Source organism: Alexandromys fortis, unplaced genomic scaffold, assembly GCF_014885135.2.
Source record: "Alexandromys fortis isolate MF-2015 unplaced genomic scaffold, M_Fortis_MF-2015_v1.1 scaffold_50, whole genome shotgun sequence".
NCBI classification, from domain to species: domain Eukaryota; kingdom Metazoa; phylum Chordata; class Mammalia; order Rodentia; family Cricetidae; genus Alexandromys; species Alexandromys fortis.
In genome coordinates this window covers 11,068,894-11,083,110 of record NW_026067932.1, presented here as the reverse complement: position 1 = coordinate 11,083,110, position 14,217 = coordinate 11,068,894, and the positions used below count along the sequence as shown (strand labels likewise).

General features: G+C 49.5%; 1 protein-coding gene across 3 annotated transcripts in view; it reads right to left on the bottom strand.

The window, feature by feature from the left end:
- Positions 1-13,975, bottom strand: part of Abtb3 (ankyrin repeat and BTB domain containing 3) — a 245,625-nt gene extending 231,650 nt beyond the window's left edge. For all 3 annotated transcript variants that reach the window (XM_050145663.1, XM_050145665.1, XM_050145664.1), the window contains exon 1: positions 12,791-13,975. In XM_050145663.1, coding sequence (XP_050001620.1) covers positions 12,791-13,964 — 1,174 coding nt within the window. In that variant the 5' untranslated portion in view covers positions 13,965-13,975. The remainder of the gene's footprint in view (positions 1-12,790) is intronic.
- Between the last annotated feature and the right edge of the window lie 242 nt (positions 13,976-14,217).

Genomic DNA, 14,217 nt, shown 5'->3' with positions numbered 1-14,217 from the left:
GCTTGGGAGTGATAAAGTCTATAGAGAAAGCCTCATGGGTTACATACAGAAGACTCCTTCCTCTTGAGAAGCCTGGTGAGCATCCTTTGGGTCATGGCAGAGGGTGTGGCTTTTGGTAAGCAGCAGAAAAACTCATATAAGCACCAAGGCTCACATTCCCACACCTCCATGTCACCTGCCACCATGTGCCCTTTCTTCTCCAAGAATGCCCAACCTCTGCTGACCTAAGTCCCAATCAGGCTTCTCATCAGCAACTCTTGCTGCCTCTCCTTGCTGCTTCCTCCTCTCCGCCTGCCTAGCTCTAGGAAGAGCTCGACTCCTGCCCTCCTTCCTCCTCCCTCCCTCCCTCCCACGCTGACTTTGCCCCACTTCATGCCTTTTAAGACTTCTGTGCCTGGGATTTCCATTTGGATCTCCCAGGCACCGTACTCTGTCCTCAATACTGTCTATGACTATCTGTCAATGCAAACACCTCCATCTGAGTGTCTGAGAAGTACCCGTATCTAGCCCCAAAATGGTGTCTGCAGAAGACAGCAGCAGGGGTGGGGAAAGACAGGGAAGGAGCAGGACCAGAGCTGCCCATGGGTAGAGACTCCCTGCTCTCCTCAACCTCTTGCTCTTTGGGCACAGGCACCAGTGTCTGATGGGATCGCATCCTGGCCACACCCTCCCTAGCAGACTTCTCGAGGGCCTGTGGCACCACCATGACCCCGGAAGGATGCTGACGAGCACTCACTGAAACCCTAGTGCTGTGGCCGCCATCGGCCCTGCTAATTCTCTCCTCCGAGGCACTGCTCCGATGTTACCTCATAATCCAAGGTCTTGTCCACGTCAAGATCACATCTCTCTCTGGACCTTGCCTCAGTGGCCATTGCCACAGGTGCAGTTTCCACGTGAGCCGACATTGGAGAATATACTAAATCCACCCTGACCTGCAAGAGGCAGGTCTCCCTTGGTTCAGGACAGGACTTCTCCGGGTCAGCAACCCAAAGGCCCAAAAGCAAGAAGGTCAAAAGAGGGAGTGGCTGGCTCTTCCTGTCTACCTTTCAGCACCTGAGCTTCCTAGAAGTATCAAGGGAAAGAGAGGGGCTGATTCGCACTTACAGACTCCTTGTGCTTATCACAGTCCCTGGGTGGTGCCATGTGCCGGATCTGGGGCAAATAATAAGACACGCCACCCAAAGGAGCTCAGTTAATCCACATGACTTCTAGGGTAGTCACAGCTCTTGAAAGATTCCAATCCCTTTGTCTGGCAGCCATCCTGACTGGCTCTCAGACGTAAATGCGCCGAGAGACATTCGTTCCACTCCTCTTTCTGCATGCCTGATCCTCACAGCCGTGGCTCTAGCTGGCTTGGTAGACACATAAGAGACCTCTGCATGCTCCTGCGTCGATATCCACTGTGAGAAGGAAGGCGAAATACAAGAAGCCACAGTGGGGCTCTGCTTCCCGGAGGTGACCAGAAGGCAATAGACGGTGGTCTCCTTCCCAGGAGACAATAGATGAGAGGCAGACTTAGAATCTGGGCTCCAGCTCTGCCCGGTAGTCTTGGCCAAGGCAATGTCTCACGCTGGGCCTCAGTTTCCCCATTAGTAAAGTGTTACCACGTGAACCACAGGCTCCCTCAGAATGATGAAAGAGAAAGGCAGGATCTGAGGTTCTTGGGACTTGAGTTCCTATTCTGCTGTTGATGGACTTAGCTCTGGGCAAGTGCCCAAAGGTCTTGCATCCTCAGATTCCTTTTGTATCAAATAGGAGGCTGTCAGTACCTAACTGGTCTTCCCACTTTCACCCCTCCTCCACACTGTGGCCAACATGAACTTTTTACAATAAGTATTTAATCACAGACTTTCTCCTAAAGGGCTTCCCAAGGTCTGCATAAAGTATCTGATACATAAAGACACACGTTCAGATCCCCAGAACCCACAGACATATCCAAGTATGATTCTCTGTAAGGCCTAAGCACTTAAGCACTGAGGTCAGGGAAGTAGGCTTAGACAGGAGGTTCTCTGGAGCCAGCCTAACTGGATCAGTGAGCTCCAGGGTCAGTGAGAGACTCTACCTCAAAACATAAGGTAGAGAGGGATGGAGGAAGACACTAGACATTGACTTCCGAGCTCCATAAATGGGTGCACACATGAGCACCTGAACACACATGCACATATATGAAGATGGATGAGAGAGAGAGAGCGATTTTGGAGGCTCTCCAGGGATCCCAAGAGAGACTTAATTTGGCAGATGCTTTGTCTAACTATTCCCTGTCTCCCTTCAATCTTCTCTTTTCCCATCCCAGCCACACAGGCTCCTCTTCCTTCCTGGAGGCTCCCCTCTGCCACAGGCCTTTTACACATGCTATTTACATCTACAGGATACTCTTCCCCTCTCCACCAAACTGGACTTGCTTAAGCCTTACTTAAGCTTTGCTTTCCTTACAGAGGCCACCCCTCTCCATGTTCCCAAACATATCAGCTTCAGCAGAGACTCACTACTCAATGGAATCTCTCTGTTGTATCAGGAGCCAAGATGCAAATTCACACCTGTATTATTATTCCAGTGAATAAGTTTATCACAAACTTGGAAGCCCCAGGAAGACAGGGACCAGGTTGCCTAATATCTAAGACAGCACCTGTGGGAACAGCCATAAGGAACAGAATAAAGTCATCAATTTGTGCATGGCAGGGGTTATGCTTGGCTGATAGTCTCACTGAAGAAGAGAAGACAGTCATGGAGAGTCTAGATGACTTACCCAGTCTCTCAGTCAGTAAGTGTTGAGCCTGAATGCTTGTATACTATTTAAAATTTTTCACCCAATGAGACAGCGTTCTGGGAGCAAGGAGTCTGGGACAACATGAGCATTTAAAAATAATAGCCACCCCATTAAGTATTTATTGTGGCACCCCACACTATTCTACTTTTACATGAAGCCACTTGTTCAGTCCTCCCAACAACAGCCTGTGATGGGGAACTACCATTATCCTCACACCACAGGTGTGGGAACCGAGTCTGGAAAAGATTAAGTGACTTGCCCGATGTCACCTGGTTTATAGGGACTAAAGGCAGAATTTGTTCCTTTGTCCCCCACAGTTCTGTGGTTTTTGGGGAAGACAAGGTTCAGCTTCCACCACCGGAGAGTGAACTGAGCTCACTCTGTGTGCTGCAGACCTGTGCCTTTGGTTCTGCATGTGAAGTGGTATGAGGTCCTTAATGCAGAGTATGCAAAGAACATCCTTTAGAGATAGTGAGCGAGCCTCTGCCCCTGGGCCTTGGCTGAGGTTACACTGTGATCTGATCAAAGGCTGGGCAGTGACCCTCTGAGAGGCCATGGAGAAGGACACTGATTTGGGTTATAGCACTGTCCTGTGTGCCCGTATGTTGGTCATCAGGGTAGATATTGGTGCCAAAGGAAGACATGCCCTGTTGGCCATGCCAAGGGTCTTTTTCTGGGGGCCTCTTAGTGGTCCCTGGCATTCTTATCTCTCCACTGGGTTTTAACAGCTCAAAGCCCAGACTCTGGAGCCCAAATTCCAAACCGCTTACTTATAGTATTGGGGCAACACACACCAGTGGCTGAACTTGGTGGAGCCTTCGTTTGCTCCTCAGGAAAATAGATTTTAGGGACACTCATTTCACAAGATCCGTGTGCAGATGAAACAGGGTCACACGGAAGATGTGGAAAGCCTAGACTAGCACCGGGTCCAGCAAGTGACAGCCCCCTCTGCGAATAAAAGGCAAGGGATGTCAGAGGAGAAAAGGTTCAATTTTCCAGAATTTTTTGGGAAACCTTGTATTTTTCCCATGTCTGAGAGCTTCATCACTGTAACCCACACCACTTCCTGCACAGGAAGACACCATCAGTCATAAAGGTAAAGATGGCAGCTGTTAAATGTATGTCGTGGAAGAGAGAGCAGGATAAACATCTCATATTTACGATAACACATTGATCTTCACATACTTAAGGAAGAACAGAGAGACTGACGTGCAAAGGCTGCCTGCTCACATGCAAGCCATGCCACCTTAGACAAAGTCATTAAACTTTCTGCTCCTCAACTTCCCAATCTGCAAAAAAAGTGTTGATAATAACACCTCCCTACAGGTATTGAAGCATCTAGATATCTAAAGAGTGTAAGGTTGGGGTTGGGGCCATTCGCTGCTTATCAAGAATCCATAACTCCCAGCTTCTTTGCATCTAGTTAAGACCACACATCAGAGTAGTGGTCATTGGGACTGACATACGCATGGCCAGAACAGCCCCACAAAAACCTCTCATGCAACAACTCTGTCTTTCTTACTCCTCCTATCAGCTGGAGTCTATATGAAAAAGAAAACAAAATTTGTTGTTGATTTTTGCAGTGCCACAGATCAATATAGTATTGTGAATGTTTAGGCAAATGCACCACCACTGAGCTACACTCTCAGTCCAGGAAACAACTGTGTTGTGTTCTGCCACTAAGATATCAGGATTTACCTGCCACATCAATTAGTCTTACTCTAACTAACATAGAAATAGTTACCATAAGGGAGGTGCTTAATATGTGTGACGTGATTAGAAGGCAGAACACCGGAGTCCCGTGTTATGTATGCAGTGGTAAGATGTTTGATTCGACTGTCATCTGTGGTAATTTAGACATTAGGACTGATACCCAATGAGCTGTAGCTCTGTAGAAAGAGGTTAGGGGAGATTATGGCAATAGACCGTGATGATAAACTCTGAGTTCGGCAGTTATTAGCTGGGGCACAAGTAATCCAGTTTGCAAGTCAAATCAGAAAGGAATTGTGGAGAGGTGGAAAAGAAAACAATTTCTAGACTCCCAAACAATGAGAGAAAAGGTTAAGAGGACTTGTAAGTGAAATAAGTACAAGATTAGCGCTGTAAACCTCCCCATAAGCTTAATAGCGTCAATGTGCTTGCCATGAATTTGAGAAAGAAAAGGAAATAGCGGGTAAAGAAGCAAAGCATGACCAGGCTATAAGATCTGGTCCAGGAAATAACTCTTGAGTGAGGCTGCTAACACTCTAGATGTCCGCTGGGAGTGGTCTGAGCATCCACCGAGAGCTCATTGTGATTAAATCCTGGATTCCCAAGATGGTACTTCTGAGAAGTGGGACCTAGTTGGTGAACTTTGAGTCACTGTGGAGGTGTCTTTGGAAAGTGGTTGAGTGACTATTTGGTAGTTCACTTAAGAAGGATGTTTAAAAGCCCAAATTTAGTTCCACTTCCCTCTCTACCCTTGACTTAAAAGGTGACCCCCACTCCAGCAGGAACTTTAATCATTGACAGCTGCAATTGCAATTTCCGTAGAATCCTTGACGGAAGAGAGGCGAATCAGGCACCATGACTTTGACTTAAATGAGCCTTTTTTCTTTGTAAATGTAGTTGCTTCATGCATTTCAGTATGGTGACTCAAAGCTGACGAATACAATGACAATCCCTCTAAATTGCACTGGAGGAAATCTCTAAGCTTGGGATTTGAAGGTTTTATTGCTAAGGCAATGAAAATAATCCTTGATATCCAAAAGTTCTAGGTAAAAAGCTACATTACAAAAGATTTAGAGCCTTTAAAGTGGCCATACTTTGCAGGACTCACTTTGAGTGTGGCCAAGAAGAATAAAGGAAAAAAAAAAACCCTTCACGCTGGATAGAGCTGGGAGTGGGGAGAACAATGAACCAGCAAATTCTTCCCAGAGGGTAGAATCTAGGCCTAATCTAAAAATGTTAGCCGTGGTCGTGCACACAGGGCTTAGTTGATAAGCTCTCATGACTACTAAGGACCAGATCCTGCCATGTGTCTCTCACTAGTCCCTTTGCTAAGAGGGAATTTCACTGTGAGTATCCCACCGTGTTGTAATGTGCTGTGTGACTATAGATAGGTAGGTAATATATCACCTTGGCTACAGGTCCCTAAATCATGAATAATCCCATTAAAAGTAGTGAATGGGACTGAGACTCATTCAAAGTTCTTAAATACCAAGTCAAGAACAATGGTCAGAGAGAAAAAAATGACACAAAGACTCTGTGTGTGTGTGTGTGTGTGTGTGTGTGTGTGTGTGTGTGTGGTAACAAGACAGATGTAGATAAATATGACTACTGATACATGAACAAGGTGACTTGTCCTGTAAATAGCTTTCTTCAGCCCCTTGTTTTGCCAGGCTTCCTCTGTCTGTCGGCTGGATGAATGGAAAAGAGGTGCGACACCCTGCAGATGACACAAAGCAAAACTCCTTATCAGCCAGGCCTTGGTACCTAAATGATACTCTTGAGTTCCTCCAGCCCACATTTCACCCAATCAGAGTTTAAGAGAAGAAGAATGACCTTCGACTGAGATTTGGAGATTGTCTCTTATATCAACTGATGTGATTGTAACAATTATAACACACAGAAGCCATTAAAAACAGTGCCTGGCTCATAATAAGCATTGGAAATGTAGCTATTATTCCTGCAGTAAATACCCATTTTACAGATAGGAAACCTTGGGCTGACAGGGATGTCCGACCCCAGAGTCAGATACAGGTGAATGATAATCAGAGCCATTTTATAGATGAGCTTGTTATCTGGTCCAAGGTTGCAGTTAGCAACAGACTTAGACTCAAGAGCCCTCTTCCAACTCAGAGGCAGTCAGCACCCCACCCGTGACCTCAGATCTCCAACTGATCCTCATTGTCTTAGTATGCCGTCATTATGATGTTTCAGGACTTGCAAACACCCCAACAAGGAACTGACGTGCCTGCACAGTAAATCAAATAACCCTCTACTGACCCAAATTCCTAGCTTTAATTTACAAAGAGCCATTTAATTAAAAATGTGCTCTGAGTCCAAAGGCACGGCACGGAGGGGTTCCAGGGAGTTTCGCTGCCTCCCCGAAGACACCAAGTTCCTCATGAGATGTTTTGTCCAAAAGAGCCACAGCGCAACACAGAAGAGCCACGGCGTGACTCGGAAGAGCCACAGTGCAACATAGTGCAACCAGCTCCAGTCCAGGAAAACTGCTGAGAAGCATTTAGTGCAGGCTCAGCGTCCACAGGGCAAAGGACCTACAAGTCAACCAACTCACCTCACCAGTGCTGCTGAGGTAAGGGCTCACGTTAATTAATGTTTACAAAGTGACTGGGTATCCCCGAGAGAAAAGAGACTGTGCAGAACCCCCAAAGTATTGCTAGCAGCATCCCGAATATCCTGCTTCTAAAAGGAAGTTGTTACTGGGAAGTGCCTCCCATGAAGCTGGCACCTTTGCAGCCCAGATCATGGGGCTAATCCTGTAATTGTCCTCCATGGTAGGTTTGCATTTCTTTTGGTTTTGTAAATGTGTGTTTCTCTTTCTTTATGTGATCCTCATAACATGGACACACACACACACACACACACACACACAACTATCACAATAATTTACCAGCTAGAAGACACAGGAACCAAGTCTGGAGACTGGATGTTTCTAAGCAGAAAATCCTTCCCTGCTTGGGCCAAACTATACCACCTCTTCCAGCCTTCCCTGAAGAATTTTCTGAGTGTATATCAAAATTTCATGCATGGATCCCTGTGACTTTTGTGGAGGGCATGCCTTCCCCCACTACCCCCTGCAGGGTATCTTACAATACAGAGGAATGTGTGAAGCTAAATCTAATGATGGGAGGCATGTGGACAAGTATAGATCGATACCTCTATCATCATAAGAGACATTTCTATCACTCAGTAGGTTTCCTGAAGACATCTTTTTTTTTTTTCCAAGGAGTCATGGAGTTACAGTCACAAGCCAATTCCTGAAGTAAGTATACAAACAATTGGAAAACAGCAGCCTTGGAATCCAAACCCTGGAGGTGACATTGGAGGCTGATCCCATAGCAACCACCCTTACAAAGGCTGGTGGCTAAGTTTGCCATCCTAAAGACTGAAGGAGCTGACTATATGCATTCACTCAACAAGTAGGCATTCCACTCTGCAGCGTGTCAGGCATTCCAAAGGGGCACTAGAAGAACGCTGTGGATGAGAAGGAGTTGTAGAGCCTCTTAGGGAAGAGGGCAGATCATTGGCGATCTAGCAAGCTTAGTGGTTTCTCTGGCGGCACTTAAGACGCAGTGACTAAGACATGACAAAAGCCTTCTGCTTCCTCCTTGTTTTCAGTGCCAGGACAATGGATCAAATCAAATGTACACACCCCACAAAAACTCCACCAGTCCCTGGGGTCTCAGGCTCTTCAAAACACTAAAAATTAACACAAGAAAACCTAGGTCTAAAGAGTTTTTACAGCACCACAAAGATCACGCTCCAAGCCCCGCCCGGCTGACTGGACCCAAGCCCCACCCAGCCGAGCTGGACCCAAGCCCCGCCCAGTTAATGCTGCCTCCCGCCCCCTGTAGTTTTCGTTTTTTTCTGAACCCAGTCCTCCTAGTTTTGTGATTCCCCAGCCTTATCAGTTTAGTACCCAAATATGACGGAGAGGCTGTTGCAGAAGTGGCAGTACGTGTGGGACGAAGCCGAAAAACTTTCAAAAGAAGGTTTTAGCGCTAGCAAGATGGCTCAGTGGGTAGAGATGCTTGCCACCAAGCCTGAGTACCCCAGCCTGATCCCCAGGACCGGCATGGTGGAAGGAGTGAACTGACCCTCAGAAGGATCTTCTGATTTCCACTGTTTTAGATTGAAAACTGCTCCAAAGTTGCCATTCCTGTGAAATCTGCATCCTACATGGCTCCAAAGCGGCTGGTCCCAGGTGGTCGTCCAGTCTCACAAACTGCTCCAAGGCACCTGGTCCCAGATGGTCGCGCAAGCCTGGATCACAAGTAAAGGGCCTTCACTCCTATCTTTCTCTCATCCCGGCCTTGGTCAGCATTCCAGCTTTCTTGGAATTTCTCCCCAAAATGATGCACAGAAAATATTGTGTTGTTCCTTATCATTTATTATCAACAAGAAGGCTGGGATTTTAGGTCTCAAACCCAAAAGAAATGGCTAACTGGGGGGGGGGGGGCTATTTACATATCCAAGGGGACCTGGTTGCCAGGTTCTCCCAGCATCCCTCAGTCCCTACCTGTTACAGGGTATAACTGGCATTCACTCCAGGGGTTGGGCTGCCCTTTCCCCAGATAGCAAGAAGCAGTCTAAAAAGCCAGGACCCTCACCAGTTACCCTTTCCTAACTCCTTACCTTTTATAGTAAAACAAAAGGGAGAAGTGTTGGGTACTCTGGCCGGCAATCCCATCTGGGCATCTCTACTAAAGGCGCTTACAGCCTCCCCCTTCCTCCCCACTCTCCTCACACAGGTCAGCTCAGGGGATTGTCCACTTTGGACTATCCCAGATATTTTTGTCCCTGCCTTTGACTATGCTCTCCCTCATATCTACCATAAACCTCTACTATACCTAAGAACAGTTATATCTTCCTTTTTATTTCTTTTTTTCACTCACAATGACCTCTGCATGGGCAGCTTGACACGCTTGCACACACACACACACACTTAATAATTAAGAATGAAATTCAAGAAGCTTGAAGGCAGCTAGCTTCTTTGAGGACATCGCTGTACAGTATAGTACAACAGCTTACTCAAACAGATGTCAAGTAAGTTCTGACTGTGTATTAGGTTCTCCTTTTGGCTTAGAAGATGTAAAAAAAAAACACATATTCAGTACTGCCAATTTAGATGTCAGGTCTGAAAGGGGTGTAAGTGGGAACAAAAAGAACAGCAAATTGTCTGGGGTTAGTGCTCAACTGTGTGGATAATGAAGTAGGTTGGCCTGAAGGCAGGGAACTCACCTGCACCTGAAGTCACACATGCACAGTGGTTAAGAGTATGGGCTCTGAAGTAGGCCATCTGCAGTCAAACAAGCAATACACTAAAACTCCATCTGTGCCTCAGTTTCTTGCACTGTACAAGGAAGATGGCAGTAGTACATTTTGTTTATTTGTTTGAGGCAAGGTCTCATGCATCCCAGATTGGCCTCAAACTTTGCTATGCAGCTGAGGATGGTCTTGAACGTCTCATTTTTCTATCTCCACTTCTGCCAGCTAGTATGACATGCCTAAGTTGGTTATTCGGTGCTAGGGATTGAAGCCGGAGCTCCTCGCATGCTAGGCAAGCAGTCCATCAACTGAGCTACATCCCTGACGGTAGTACTAGACAAAAGGAACGCAGAAGATCGATATGAATGAAATGACCCTGGGAATGGGTTGGCTGTTTTTGCCTTTTACCCAGTGTCTGCTCATTCCCTGGCATTTAAAAACTGTTCAATAAATATTGAAGAAGAGATGAATCCACAAATGAATAAATAAGTGATGTTAGTGAGTCAAAAGAGGGAGAATCTGTTGTGGAAGGTGTGTGGTCCTCAGTCAGGCTTGCATATCAGACAGGCTGCCACACAAAACAGCTGGAGAAACAGGCTTGATGTTCAGGCTATGTTCTGGATGCCTGAAACATTAATCACTCATTTCTTAGCTCTTCTGTATGCATGCCTGGCCATTTTGAACAAGCCCATGAAGAGATTAAGAGATCAGGATGAAATACCAGTATGTCTTGGGCCAGAAAAGGCTGAAGGAAGAGCCCTGAGCCCCAGAAGTTAAGATGTGTGGTGTGGGGTAAGTCTGTGATGGCTTCAAGGCCCAGCCGCCACTCATTCACCCTGCCCAAAACCAACCCTGTGGTTTTCTCTCTCCTTAAATTAGCCTTACTCAAAAAAAAAAGGGGGGGGGGGGAAACATAAATGCTGTTCTTTAAAAGAGGTTAAAGATCCTAAAAGTAAAATCCATTTGGAAAAAGATGGACTACTAACAGAGCTATGAGGAAGCTGGGGGTATATTGTTTATTGAAACCTGCATTCTGCAGACACATGGGCTGGGGCCCAGAAAGTCACCTCAAGTCCCAGTTTAGGAGAAGGACAGACAGAGGTGGGACAGGATGCAAGTGTTTGCAGCCTAGGGCTTCCTCAGGGTGGCTAAGGGGATGTGAATCCCCCCACTCCCCAGAAAAGAAAATCGAGAGAGGAAAAAAAAAAAAACCCGAGAGGAAGCAAGAGAGGAGTTGTAGTGCTGAGGTAACTCTGGTTAAGGGATGACTGGGGGGGTAGGGGCACTACAGGGGGAGGAAGACTGAGCAAGTCTGTGCTTTCTGAGTGAGGGTAGTCTTCCAAACAAAGAACAATTTAAAACTTGGGGGTTTGCAGGTGAATGCCCGGTTCTGAAAAAGCACACAGGAAACCTCAGGCTTTGTCACCAGATGTCACCGTTCTCAGAGGGACGTCCTGTGTGCTTGCCGCGTGTGCCTGTGTCTGTGCACGTCTGTACGTGTCTTTGTACGTCTGTACGTGTCTGTGTACTCTGGGGAGTATGGCTTAGGGCAACAGAGGGGGAAGGGCTCTGGCAGAGAAGTCGAAGAATCTACAGGATTGGGGCCCCTCCCCCATCGTGCACAGGCTCACACACGCGCGCACACATGTGTGCGGGAGTAGCTCTTTTCTTCCCCTCCCTCACTATGATCACATGCAGGTGAGGAGGTCTAGAGAGTTCATCAGAGTAAATTTACAAACGGTTGAAGCTGGAGCTTTATGCCTCAGGAGCCCGCTGGCTCGTTCCTTTGCACACTCACAAGGCTCTTGCACACACATGCGTTGGCACACCCACACGCGCACTGTTGGCACCCACAAAGTCAAGCCAGGCCAGATACGTCTGTCCTACGGCTTGGAGGAAACAGACAGGCTGCAACATGAATGATATCTACCCAGAAATGCTGCTTTTTCGCCCGACCACGCAACCCCGAGCCAAACCGCCTGGAATATGTAGCAAAGTTTTATTTCGCTTTTAGAGTCTCCAGTTACTCTTCTACCATTTCCTGTGGAAAACTGAAGCTTTGAAGTGTCTAGCTCAGGCTTCACAGACAGGGACCGCCAGCAGGAGCCCCGGAAAACAAACGCCCCAGTACCACCTCCTCTGCTGCCAGGACCGAAGGTTCAAACCCACCCAGCGCCCTCCAGTGGGGCACGATGCGGGGAGGGATTTCAGAACCTCGAGGAAAAGGATATCTTTAGCTGATAACCCCTTCCTCTTGCCCGGGTCCTTGGTGGTGCTCCTTCACCCACCCAAGTGATAGATGTAAATCGCCTGCCAGAGTGGGGAAATTGGAATTCATGGCCTTGTCTCAGGTCTTCCCACCTCCTCCCAGCTCTGGGTTCCAGGGCTCAGAAACTGCTCTGGAAAACTTGGAGCTATGCAGTGTCGCCGGCCCACCACTACCACATACATACATCTCCCTCGTCATTTTTAGGCCCACCCAGCTCTACCTCGACCCTTCCACCTTCGCCACAGCTAGCTAGCCATGCCTTCCCGGCGCACCTACAGCGACCCCAGAAGGCCTGGGGCAAGGGAGAGAACTGCATGGCAGAGAAGGCAGAGAAGCGAACGCACCTCCTCCAGACCTTAACCAAACTCGAATGTGGCACCTTCTAAATCAAACCAGGGTTCTAGAAGATATTTCTCAAGCCTGACCCGAATAAAACAACATACTAAATTATGTGTAAAAATAAAAAAGGTAGTGGATTTTGCTCGCGTGCTACTGGAGGCAGCCATCTCCTGGCCCTGCACAGGGGGGCGGAACCCTGTGTGCTCTATGACTTTTATTACCAGTGTAAACTACGCGGAGCCCAAGCTCAGGAATGAACCTGCGGGTTTCTAGCTGTCTCCAGCCTGGCCACCACCTCAAAGACCGCGGACTGCGCGAGTGGCCAGAGAGACGCGGGAGGGGGTGGGGGACACGAGACAACTTAAACCCGAAGTTGATTGAGTTGGGTGAGAGAAGGGGGCATCGGTGCAGCCACTTACCGCTGGCGTTCTTCCCACAGATGAGGTGCTGGTAGGGCTGCAGCAGCCCCCAGATTTCCGAGTCGTTGTTGACCGTGTGCTCCAGGGTCTCCACGGTGAATTTGGGCGCTTCGTGAAGAGTGTGGTGGTGGTGGTGGTGGTGGTGGTGGTGGTTGGCGGCGGCAGCCGCGGCGGGGGCTGTGGCTGTGGCCGGCGGGACCACGGCCGCCGCCGTAGCTGGCGGGGCGCAACAGCTACTGCCCCCGCTGGCGCTGCTAGCTGCGCTGCAAGGGCCACCGCTCGCCGCTCCCCCTCCAGGCGTCTCGCGCTCCTTATCCGCGGCAGGGGCAGCACCCGGGCCTGAGCCGGGGCCTGGGCCAGAACCCGAGCTGGAGCCAGTGCAGGGGCCGCTACAGCTACGGGGTAGCCCGGAGGCCAACACCCGCGTGTAGATGTCCCGGAAGAGGCTCTCCATACAGGCGGTCAGGTAGATGGCCGCATGCTCGTGGATGCGCAGCGCCACGCGGCTGTCCACCATCCAGCGGTACACGCGGCCCACGGAGAAGGTGAGGCCGCAGCGCGCCGACTTGCCACGGCCTAAGCGGTCGCCGCCTGCGCTGCTCATGTTGTAGAGGGACAGCGCGGCCAGCGCGGCAGCAGTGCAGTGCGCCGCCAGGCCCCAGGACAACACAATCTCCATGGCGCTCTGGATCTCATACTTAGTGCACTTGGCGAAGCGCAGGCTCAGGCGCTGCGCCTCTTTGGCGATGCGCACCAGAGCCCGGCTTACCAGCATCGAGAACTTGGCCAGTGCGTCCTTGGGCAGACTGCCGGGAGCCGCTGGGCCTGCCCGGGGATCCCGAGAACGCAGCAGCAGCAACTCCAGTTCCTGGAGGGTCCAGGGGACCTCGTCGAGGTCCGGCAGCAGCCGCGAGCAGTGCTGGCCGGCGCAGTCCAGCCCCTCGGAGTCTTCCACCAGGGCAGTGTTGACGGTGTCAAAGCTGTTGTGCCGGCTGTGCATGGAGTCAGCTAGAGGCGGCCAGCAGCTCCCGCCATACGGGGACGCCGGGTGAGAGTCAGAACAGCACAGAGACAAGTTGGAGGAGCGCACAGAGTCCGCCGCACCACCATAACCCGAGTCAAGCGTCAGATCCTCCAGCGTTCGCACCACCGGCTTCTTACCTCTCCTGGCCATCGCTGCGCCACTTCATGCTGCGGCCGATGGGGAGCCGAGGGGAAGGAAAGGCAAGGCGCTGTGGGCACCGGGGGCCACAGGGACGACAGCACGCCTCCTCGTCGCCTAGGCTCACTTTCCCACCTGGCGTTGCCAGCAATTGCCACTACTTTCGCCTGCCTCCCACAGGCGTCACCACTGAAAGATACACGACAGAGACTGAAGTCGTCTTTTGGAGTCGGAGCCAGAGCTGGGGCGCACTGAACCGCAAGCC